Raw genomic sequence first — 12,661 nt, 5'->3', positions numbered from 1 at the left:
AAATATACGGATGGATGGAAAATTCATGCGTTTACTAAATTATTTAACTTACCTTATGTAATAAAGATCATACCTGTTTTACATATCGCGCGAAAAGTGAAAGAGAAAGATGTATGAATAAAGAAGGCGGTGCGGTACAGATCGTACATAACGATAACCACGACAATCATTCTCGGCATTCGACTCACCGAGAGTATGAGTATTAATTTCAATTGCAAATTATTCATATATATATATATATATATATAGATTATACTCACCTACATACTATCATGCTGTCTTACTTTAGACATTGTTTGTTATAAGTGTTCCATTTATTCATTTATGAAATGCGGTAAAAGTGTATACCTAAGTCATCTTCTATGTTGCTTATACAGCTATCGCGTGTATCATGATGATGATGATGATGATGATGATGATGATGATGATGTAGGTATCTACCTTGCAGCTGCAGGTGCAGTCTGAATTTTTTTCATCGTCTCTGGATATTTCCACACTTCGTAGTCACATATGTGAGTTTTAGGTTAAACCGTCGTGGACTTTGTTCCTTTTTGCTGCTGTTGCTGTTGCTGTTGGTGCTGGTTATACCTACTGCAAGGTGCGCGTAAAACGAAGCAGATGTGCCGTACTGACGGAAAGGAAACAATACAATACTCTATACCTTGACGATGATAAAACGACAGGCTCTTGAGCGATCGCTTCCGGTTAATCTTTGAGATCGGTGTTAGGAAATCAGGTTCAGGTTTTCTCTTGTTTTTATTCGAAACTCGAGTCATCCTTCCGATCGACGTCAACATCCTTATGTATTATTATTATATATATATATATACCTACAGCTGTAATATCATTGATATGATTCTTGTTCCTACATCAAAAGTCTGTATAAGAGACAGGTACATTCTATCATTTAATGATGTATGAAAAATATATAATATAACGCAAAATTTATAAATTATTATTAATAAATACATTTTCTTTTTTGTTTGACAAATTTCTAAGCCGGAAGTTTGATTTGTATATATGTTAATAATGGTTAAGCGGCCCGCGGGAGTTGCATAAATTTATTAGCGGGATGCTGCTGCGGTCGTTCCGCTTTGCGGTATATACGTAGGCGGACGGATATGCCCGTTTTTGCCACTCTTCGCGTATACGTAAACGCGGGGGGAGGCGCGCGGGTTTTTCTACGGTTTGCCAAAGAGGTGCGGCGGAGGATAATAAAATAAAACGAGGATTCTGGAGGAAGGAAAACGCGCGACGAACAAGACGGTGAATTGTCAAGGGGGGGGTTGAGGGAGGGGGTCGAGGTTCGTTAGACACGTAAGATATTACGGTGAGTTGGCATTTTTGATTTTTTTTTGCTTCTTCTACTTACTTCTCCGACAATTAATAATAAAATTGGTTAAAAAAATAATGAAAGCGGTAAGAGAGAATAAACGAATTTGAAATAATAACTTACGAGTAATGAGGTTTTTTCATTTTTTATTGGTTTACTTCCTTTCTTTAATCGATAAACTTTCTTGTCGAATATTAAGCCACGGATTAATTGACGGAGATTTTCAGAAATTTGAAGGAAAAAATGCGAGTCTCGCGACTTTTGGGACCTTTTAAATAACTTGACTACGTTTTACCTTAACCCACGCGTTTCACGCGGTTTGCAAACGTAATCGGATAACACGCGTGTCATGTATTATTATACGCATTTGCCTATACGTGTGTAGGAAGAGAGACACGTGAATGATAAAAAGCAGCGAGGACCTCGCGTCGCTGTAATTTTATGTGAATGCAAAATCGTTACGGTATAAAGAGCTGCTGCTATACCAGAGTCGGAGGTATACCTACGTATGTATATGCCTCTTCAGATGCTGGACCACCGGAGTCGCCGATGACCGAGAGAGTCCTCGTCGCGTCACTGCGCTTCCCAGTTTTATTCTTGAAGTCCCGACAGCGATACCACTTCTTATAATTATTTTTATATGTACTCAAATTTTCTAGAGATCAAATTGTCAGACGGGTCTTGCAAATATACGCATCGTAGGTGTTATATACCTATCTACATATATATTTGTTGGACGCTTCATGCAACGTTATTCAACTATGATAACCAGCGGATGCTCGATTTGCTGAAAAGAGGCACTTTGAGTGAATTTCTAGTCAAATTTTATTCTTCAATTTTTGTATCGTTATCGAAAGATATCGTTCTGGGTGAAAAAAAATTAAATTTTATTCTGTAGCTATAATCGGAGGACTTAGTATCTGCACTTATTTTTTTATTATTTTTTTTTACAGAATCACTTGTACCTATCATTTTCATTTTCAATTGAATCAATATTGAGACATTGTTTCACTGTAAAGTTTTCTAGTTACTGTAACGAACGAAGAATCAAATTTTTCACGTTACCAGTTCGGTTCAAAGATTCGGAGAAAAAATGAATCATTTTTTTTTTTTGTCCCTAAGGGATTAGGTGGCGAACCCCTTCTAGCAGGCTCGCAACAAAGTGTCCAAAATGAACGAGGTCGCAACCGAAACTGGTGTATTAATAAACGAGAATTTTTCTCTTCAAGGCGCTATAATGGGAGGTAATTTTTAAAACTAAGATGCCTTTACTGCCTCCCCTCGAGGTCAGGTTATGCTTGTGTGCATCTATATGCACTACGCATGCATGCACCACAATAACGTGCACCACGAACGAAGTGGCATCAGCATCAGCATCAGCATCAGCATCAGCATCAGCATCAGCATCAGCATCAGCTAAGCAAGAGCATCGCTTGTGCCGGCGCGGCGTCGCGTCGCCTTGCGTTGGGTTTATGTCCCCGAGAGAAAAAAAGACCCCTGCTTACATCTTTTTGGGCTTGTTATGCCGCTCGTTAAAACGTTAATGTCCCCGAAAATATTCGCAAAAATGCAGGTGCAGTAAAACCGCAAGGGCCTTTCTCCCTTTGGCTGCGTTAGGCCCGAAACGACGCGACCACACGGCCTGAAATGCGTCCTTTCCTCTCCTCTCTTCTCTCGATCTATCCTGCAGAATATTACTCTCGATTCGGAATTCCCGAAACAAGAAGAAAAAGAAGAAGAAGAAGAAGAGGAGGAGGAGGAGGAAAAAGAAGAAAAAAATTACGCTCCAGCTTTTGCTGGATGAGTATAATTTTTCCTGGTTTGCTGCTTCTTCGTTTTCTCTTAGTTTAGTGTTGTTTCTTTTTTTTCCTTCTTTTTATCTCCTCATCTTCTTTACTTTACTTCACTTTACTTTACTTCTCTTCTTACTTCTCTCACCCGCGGGATCTCCGCGACTATAAATCTCCGGCTATTAAGACGCTGGAGCAGTACATGCGGTTTGATGGCTCGTGCCTCGTTGCGCTATCGTATTATTACGACTCGAGAGGGGCTTCACTGCACTGCATCATCTGCAGCAGTCAGTCTCGACTGTCTTTCGCTTCACGTCAGCCTTCTTCAGCTTAGGTGTATACATACAAATACCCAACCAACTCACCTTTATACCTACCTACCTACCTACCTCAATTCTTCATACCCAGGGACGACCGTATTCTAAGTGCCAAAATTTTTCCTTGCCTTTCTTTGTAATATTTATTTATACTTATGCGCGACAAAATGCTGTATCGTCAAAAATCACAATTTATTGGTATTTATTTTTATTGGCAGTTACGAAATTCAGTTAACACAGATCGGGAAGTATTTTATCGATGTTTTCCTATACATATAAGTTTGAGGGAAATCAGATCTTTTCCTTAGTCCGAAAGCATGGAGAATTGATGCTGTTGTATCGGAGAAAAGATGGAAAATTGTTTTTCTAAATATCTTCTCACCTCTTAATGGAGTAATCTGCACACGTGTTAAATATAGTTTATGTAATCGTCAGGTTTAATGCGCACGCGTGTTATGTCAGATCACCTATAGGTGAATCAAATTTTTCACGAGAGCTTGAAGAGAGTGAAACCCTTGTGCTGGTGCGTAGTGTGTGGTGGACATGGCAGCTATACGGCAGCTACACCGCATCAACGATGACGAGGAGGAAAAGCAGTCTTTGCTGGTTATACGAATGTTTTTATGCGTCTACTATTTACTTAGATAACGCGAGCATTGGCCCACACTTCTCCCTCTCTCTTCCTCTCTTTCCCTCTTTTAGGTATCTCGTTGAGAGAGAAACAGAAAGAGAGAGAGAGAGAGAGAGAGAGAGAGAGAGCGAAAAACTATGTCCGTTAACGTAACAGGATAAAATTATGTCCGTTTACGTTAATTGTATAATAATAATAATAATAATAATAATTAAAAAATAGATAGAAAATTTGAAAAAAAGAGAAGGACGAGAGATGAATTATTCCGGTTTTACTGAACGCAAGATTGAGTTGTGAGATATATACATAATGTATATTTATTTGACACTGATTTAACACACACACACACACACACACAAGCCGACGACATCGAAATAATTTTTTTCTCTTTCTATTTTACAAATATTTATTTTCATATTTCTTTCAATTCTTTTGCGATATGGATCTCTTGTTTTGTCTATCCTGTTTTTGAAAATAATTTTGTAACAGACTCAAACGACGTTAGATGAATATGCATATATATATATGTTTCTGTGTGTGTGTACGTATATATATATACACTATACTGTGTCTATAGAGCAAAGATATTATCGTTTGGAATTTTACAAACCCTCTGGCAGCTGTAACGTGCGTCATCATCGTTACGGTCTTAAATTGTTAAAGAGTAAAAAGTAGAAGAAGAAGATGAAGAAGAAAAAGAGAGAAAAGCAAGAATTTGAACAAATCTTACTGAATTATAAGCACGAATGCCAAATGCGTGAAAGGCTCAAGAGACAGAGAGAAAGAGATCGAATGAGATTCGAAAAATATTGCCAATGGCTGGAAAGACGATCGTTTGCATTACTCTTACTTTTTTTCCTAAATTTTCATCTGCCTTTATTCAACGAAATTTTCGCGAAAGTTGTCGACAAATTTGTCAAGCTTTTTCTCTAATTACACTCCTGCAGGCTTAGGTGATCTGTGCTGCATGCATGGCTACCGCTACAGGAACGAGCAGCAGGCCTGTGACGACAATAGATGTCCAGCCAGGAGAGAGACGCGTGTGTGCTTAGCGTAGTCTGGGTTCCTCTCCCCCTCATCCCTTTCCCTCTTCCCTCCTCCCTCTTCCCTCTTCCCTCTTCCCTCTTCCCTCTTCCCTCTTCCACGGTTCGGAGCGCGCTGAGTGTTTGCCGTACATAAGTATCGCACTGTTTAACAATATTTAAACATTGTCGTCTGAGTGTCGTCGGGGGTGGCAGGGCAGCCGCAGATAAACCACCGTTTGCTTACTCAGCCCTCCGCCTGCCATAACACCAGCTTCCTTCTTTACCTTATGCTCCGCTTGCTGTGTAATATGTGCCGTGGAGGCCCCGCAGCTCGTTCTTAACTCCGTCTTCGTCTTAGTCTTCGTCTTCGTCTTCGTGTGTTGTGTGTTTGTGTTTGCGTTTGCGTTTGCGTTTGCGTTTGCGTGCCGTGACCGTGCCGTGCGGCAATGCTGGACCTACTCGTCAGACTCCCGTAGGATGCAGGGAGGCCCTGTCGGTCACTCGGTCGCGAACAAGATACAGTGGAAAGGAAAGCAAGAAAGAGAATAAAAAGAAAAACAGAAAGAAAGAAAAAAAAAACCGAAGAATTCATAAGAAAAGTAAACGAAACAGAATAGGAAACGAGTAGAAAGTAAACTGACGTTATTAACAGTGATAATAACGATATAGTATACTTGTGGAAACAGGGGAGGAGCTCACAGTTTATACACTAAACATTATATTGTACACTTTGCATATTCACGTGCGTTGTCTATTCGTGACACTCACTGTTTACGTACGTTACGTTGCAGTGTTGCCCCAGAATCGAAAACAATTATTCTCATTATATTATATATACCCGAATGAAATATCCCGAAAATCTGTTTTCTGGATTGTTATCGTTGTTTTTAAAAAAAAAAAAAAAAAATTTCTTTCACTTTGTCGTCTTATCGACATGAAATAATAATAAAGACATAATATTATCACAGTTTTATCGCTGTCGGTATACCTAATCTTGACGCAGAATATTGCAATTTAAAAAATTTGGAATCGTAGGTATTCCACGGACAATACTATAATGTAGATTAAAAAGTATACGTTAGGTGGGATTCGAAAGGGTGAGAGAAGAGGAAAAGAAGGCGAAGTAGGATACGAAGTATGAGAAGGAGGAGGAGGAGGAGGATCGACGTGTGAAACATTCATTACACGTTACCGCGGCATGCTGCACGAGGACGAGATGATCAGAGGCGCCATAAATCACGGCCAACCCATTGATAAGCGCATACTGCATGCACACTGTATTGCATTAATATATATATATATATATATATCTATATATAACCGCGAGATTCGTTCATCGTCCTCCTCATGTATTATTAAAGTGAGAGTAATACAATTAACGGTCATTCGTTAACTTACTCTTTTCTCAATATCCTCAGTGGCTGGGAAGAGTTCGTTTTTTTTTTTCTTCTCTCTCTCTTTCTCCCTTAAATTCTTATTTATTTTTCGCTTCTTCTTCACTTTTTGACTAGTTTTGGTAGTTTTTTTCGGATATTTTTTCCCGCATTCGCAGGAACGTTTTCAACGCAATCGGTTTACGGCTGCGTTGATTCAGGTTGTGTAAACCTTTCTAACTCGCGTGTGTAATTTGCAACTTTTTCACCGCTATGTCTGCTAATATGCAATGCCGGACATTAAACCACGCGGCATATAGTCGCAGGCTCTATCCAAGGAGCGAAATAGATCGGCTATCCATGCGCAAGTTTATTACGGTCATTAACGACTCGGTGCGTCTTGCGCTACGCATCTTTGCCCACTTATATATTATTATTGTATCTACATTCTACCTACTCGCTTCGGCTTGCGGGTTTCGTCAAGATCACCTTTTCCAAAGCAGCTTCAGGAAACTCTCGCCGCTTTATATATATACACACACACACGTTATACATACGTAAACGTGCTTATACGCCGTCCTCCTCCTCCTCCTCCTCTTCCTCCTCCTCCCCCTCCTTCTTCTCCTCCACGGCGCTCCCTTTAATCAAGAGGAAGACGTTAATTAACCGGCGCGAGAGACCGAATGCTAACTAGCCTCTGCACCGCGGTGCCTCTCTCGATAACAATTTATTTTCGCGCCATACACTCACGATCACTTACAGAGTCCTTATTTTTACCGCGAAATTCTTTTCTCCACTCTCCGTATTCGCGTTTTGCACGTCAAACGACGACGAACTTACCTACTCCTCGGACGTTTACGTGTTTTAATTACGATGCAATTTGAAGAACGTAGGTTCGGCCTGTTTTACCGGCGTATATTTTGAAATCTTAACAATTTGTGGGTGTTTATGTATAAATAAAGGACCCCCCAAGCTTTTAACTCTAGAACCGTAATGGCTGGGGGTGAAAAAACGTCCCACGCTAATTTAATTCCCTCCCCTCGCAAGATAAGAGTTTATACATTTTACGTGTTTCGGTTATTAATTCTTTATTTTTATTTATTTGAAAAAAGAAACATTTTTATCACTTTTTTTCGGAACTTGGACAAAAAGTTTGTTTGTCTCACGTGATTCTTTATTGAAAAAACGAAGAAAACGAGACTCTATAGGTCTTTTAACGATATGACGTATGCTCGAGTGATGAAATATCTCAAGATTCGGGCGTTTTTTCATCCTCCGTTACTAGAATAGGTAAAATCAAGAATAAAAAAAAAAAAAAACCGATTACCAATAACGTATAGTTTGAATACGTAACAAAATTTACCTACAATGTAGCAATTATGTTTATTGTACAATCAAGTTCGATTATAGCTTGACGAATATTATTAGTATGCAGCATGTTTGACAGGGATGTATGTATATCGACCGAATAATAATCTATGCACATGTGCAATTCGATCCGTATCTACGTATGTGTATATATATATATATATATATATATATACTATCTATCTAAGTATGCGTTGTCTAGGTATACGTATAGTTATAAGAACGTACGGCCGGTGGCGCCTTTTTTCCGGAAGCTTGGGTCGCACACTGCCTTTGTAGGCACATTATAACCACCATGCGTCTTTCTCCCCCTCCCCCCCTACCCCCTCCCCCCTCTTCGCTCTTCGTTAATTATTGCCACGTGACGAATGTGTGCGCGGCTTGTCTACGACGTATGACGTATGACGTATGACGTATGACGTATGGCGATGCTGCGCGACGTAAGAATGTACTGTAATAACGACTTATTCGCGGGCGCCTTCCAAAATGAAGCTAAAACGAAACGACGAGAGAGCTTGAGAACGAGTGACCCCGACGTCGTGATTGCATCGCACTCTTCACTACATATATATATATCATATATATATATGTATTATTATATACATTTATGTGTGTGTGTGTAAAGGATGCTGCGCAGGAGAGGACTGAGGAGCGAGTTTGTGTGAGAGAGAGAGAGAGAGAGAGAGAGAGAGAGAGAGAGAGAGAGAGAGAGAAAAAGTGTGAGACGCCTCCGAGACGAGTTGTGAGAGCACCGCGCATAGAGGAGACATTGTGCAGACGAGATGTGGCTCGCGGTGTAAAAAACTAAAGAACCGCAACACCATCCAAAGGCGATCTTACGTCGACGAAGTATGTATACGAGTATATGTATATATATATATAGATGTTATGCGCGGCGAACCGAGGTGGAGAAAACGAACCGCGAGATTCAATCCCTAATTCGCATAATGCGATCGATTGTTCGTTCCTGTTGCAGTGATTCGGCGACACTAGGTCTGCGAAGCAGATATGAGCGGAAGTGTGAAAGAGAGAGAGAGAGTTAGAGAGAGAGAGAGAGTGAGAGAGAGAGAGAGAGAGAGAGAGAGAGATAGCGAGAGGGCGACTCGCATTATCAGGTAGCAGGAATCATAATGGGCTATAATTGCATAAATATAATGTTAATTAACAATTAAGATTGCTGTTTTCTCTAATTGAAAGATGGCGGGTCCGCGGGTGTAACGCGACGTTGACTTCCAGGGAAGTCGGGGTGAAATTAAGCGAATTGAAATGGAAGGAAGCGTCCAGGTTGTATAAAGCCGCTATAAGGCTCTCGGCGTCCACCCCATCCCCCCCCCCCCCCCCCCCCCCTCCCCTCTCTCCCCTCCACTACCACCTATCCCTGCACCTTTTCGCTGCAGATCTGCAAATCGGAAAATTATGCAGCTGAATGCCGCACGCCGGGTTACAGGGTTAGGTGCAGGCGGTTACCCTTCCGTTGCTTGCAACTCTAGTATACATATACATATATATATATATATATTTATATATACCATCCAGCCTATCGCAATCGGTGCCTCCTGCCATCCGGAGGGGTAATTATTTACCTTTATCGCTATACCAACAACTAATTATTATTACGCTTCGCGGTGCTACTTTGCCGTGCTAGAGTCTTTTACACCCCGTGTTTCATGGTGTGGGTATCTATAGGTGTGTATCCGCACCTGCAGAGTGATAATATCCATGCGGATGATTTGGTGCAGCGTCTTCGCGAACCTCGCGAAACCCTCCTCCTCCCCTCGCCCTTCTTTTTATTTTTCTAACCAACTACTTTGTATGCATACGGTATATTTTATTATACGTCGGTTATGCCTGTATACAAGCGTATAAAAGTCACATAACTGCGAATGCGAATAATATTATTATAATATCTACATATGTATACATGTAATACACTACAATCGTTATTTTCATTACCTACTACTATATTTTATCGTGAATTTGTATTTTATTATTATTATTATTATTATTATTATTATTTATCTCACACCATTGCGAATCTTGTTAAACGTTATTTGCATAGCTGCAATGGGTAAAAGTTTCGATTAGAGATTATTTCCGACAGTTACTTGTGTGTATATAGCATTGATTTGAATAATTCCGGTTTACTTATACGCATGTAATTATACATGGATCGTTGAATTTGAAACTGGAAATTTAATCGTGTTACACACTCTACATTGCTGTACGTCTAGCAATTTATTCTCGTCAATGGGATAATTTCATATCCACTGACAAAATTAGTATATGTGATATAATAAGTTGATAATCGCATAATAATTATCGAATATAAAAGAAAATATTATACATTCATATATATATATTCTGTTTTTAGCTATAGACGTACGGAAATTACACCTGACAGTATACATATGTAAAAAGAAATTGTGAGATTCGTGTAAAAAATCAAATGTCTGCCTAATTCGAGAAGACAACCTCAGCTCTTTCCTTCGATGTTGCAACCGTCGTTCGGTCACTATTTTTCAATATTTGTTAATCATGGATTTGCATGTCGTAGATGCAGTATAGATCCTTTGATCTCGCGGTACCTGCTATAGAACAAGCGAGTCAAAATCTATCGTATAATAATTTTTTAGCCTGTAGGTAACCGAAGTATCTCGGGGATAGTAATTGGCGTGATTTGCGGGGGGATGAGCCGTTTTGCAGAGCTGTTTCTGCATTCTGCAGTCTATAGTAGCTGCTGCAGCGTGTCAGCCATCGGAGATTGGCATTCCTCGTGCGAGAATTCAGATACAGGCAATTAGCGAATGCAAATGCAATTAATTCCCGTTAATCCACTCGGCGAGGTAAGCGAGGCTTCACTGAAATTTCCCTCATATGCTCTCGTGATATGTGTAATATGTATTATTATATGCGGTTGTACGATATGCATATACTAAGAAATTTTGCTAATCGTAGCTAAGTACATAGAGAATGTGTATGATATAGTAACAAAATTTTATTCCAATGCGTCACAATACGTGTGTAATATATGCCGATTATAATGATGATGATGATGATGATGATAATGGCGGCTTGGGCACACGTTTTTCTCAAGCCAATATCTTGAGATTCGTGATTTTTCATTTTAGTTTTTCTTTGTTTGTTCGTTGGCTTGTTTTTTCTTTGTAAGAAAATTATTCAACGTCTACGATCACTATTTTGCTAACCCAATTTCTTTTTCTGTCTTACAGATGGTCCAGGCGATCCAAGTCCTCCGGTTTCACCTCCTCGAGCTTGAAAAGGTGAGTTTCTCCTGTGTTTGTTGTTTTTTTTTTTCCGACGTTCTTCTCACCTCTTCTTTTTCCTTACGATCGTTCATTCTTTCGTTGCGTTTTATTATTCTTTTTCTATATTTTTCATCTTCCTTTTCCTTTCATTCTCTCGTTTCTCGTTGACGATATATTAACCTGCACGACTTTTACTTATATTAATCATATCTCGCTATTCGATCGGAATCTTTGAGAACCACCGTGTATATATGTACACAGTATATAGGTACGGAAATCAAACGGCGTTTCGCCGTCTTTCCACACTCGTATTCTGTCACGCCAGTGTCCTTTTGGGAGCAATTAAAAGTTTCAAGAAGAGGACGGAGGTCGGTGACCTTTTACGGTAGGCACCGTTCTTCCAGGGCTTGATTCGTACGAGAGAAAGAGGAGAGGAGAGGAGATGAGATGAGATGAGAGAGAAAATGAGAGTGAGAGTGAGAGTGAGAGAGAGATAGAGACAGAATTACAATTATCGCCCGTGAATATCTGAAGTGACTATGCCTACGTAGCATGACGAGAGGTTGAATTTACAACCGCATCAACGTGAATTAGCTTCTTATACCTGATCCTGCCTCCTTTACTGCCGCCATTCGTTGTATAAGTATCTCAAACAGATATTACACGTATAATATTTATATATTTAATATACCTACATTTGTATATGTAAGATATTATGCATTCACTGACGTGATATCGTACTGAATTGCCTTCGTTTATAGTCACGTATAATTCAATGTATATATGCAGGTAGGATTACCAATCCTGCAGAATCAGTCGATTTAATTCTCAGTTTCTCCGCAGATATCCCGTAAACTCTCTGTATTATATAGCTGCATTTCCATGCAGCAGCTTTCACGTATATAACATGTCGGTGCAGTTATATTATATATAAATATATATATATATACATACATACATATACCGATGAAGAAACAGCTGTTGAAATTTAGCTGCTGAAGCTTGCATGCCGCAATTTTCTGTAATTGCGGACGTGTGCTAGTGCGTGTGTGTGTATGTGTGTGTGTGTATGTCGTTTTCTTGTACTAAAACTTGGTTTTATGCATTTTTTCACCTCCTTTTGCAAAATGTATAATATATGTTTATATATCTATGTATTTGCAACGGCGCAATTTCACGCGGTCCGCGTGTCGTGTTATTATATGTATATATACGAGTGTAACGTAACAGATGCTGTGATTTAGCTGTCCAATCGTCGACGAGGATGGAAATTATCTAGTTCGAAATAGTTTGGTTCGGAAAGTTTATGCGCGGCGTGGAAAATCATTCGTTTCTTTACACGCTTTGCAGGATATGTATAAATATACGTGTATAAATATATCTATAAACACTCATTTAGTGCAGTTAAGATTACCTATATGACATAAACTGTCGCTCGAAAGCCAATTATTCTATACCTATATATGTATATGACTTGTACACAGTTGTTGGATGGATGAAGTAAAAATTAATACGGTTTCGAAGAATCATATAAGCTGGAAATATTATTGCTGGTAAA

The 12,661-nt window shown here is 39.5% G+C and overlaps 1 protein-coding gene across 2 annotated transcripts in view; it reads left to right on the top strand.

Moving 5' to 3' along the window:
• LOC124405115 (homeobox protein homothorax) overlaps nt 1–12,661 on the top strand; it is a 287,444-nt gene that overhangs the window by 31,224 nt on the left and 243,559 nt on the right. For both annotated transcript variants that reach the window (XM_046879750.1, XM_046879749.1), the window contains exon 5: nt 11,068–11,118. In XM_046879750.1, the coding sequence (XP_046735706.1) occupies nt 11,068–11,118 (51 nt within the window). The remainder of the gene's footprint in view (nt 1–11,067; nt 11,119–12,661) is intronic.

This window comes from Diprion similis, chromosome 4 (assembly GCF_021155765.1).
Source record: "Diprion similis isolate iyDipSimi1 chromosome 4, iyDipSimi1.1, whole genome shotgun sequence".
Taxonomy (NCBI): domain Eukaryota; kingdom Metazoa; phylum Arthropoda; class Insecta; order Hymenoptera; family Diprionidae; genus Diprion; species Diprion similis.
The sequence above is the reverse complement of the archived record's forward strand: the minus strand, read 5'-3'. Positions and strand labels throughout refer to the sequence as shown.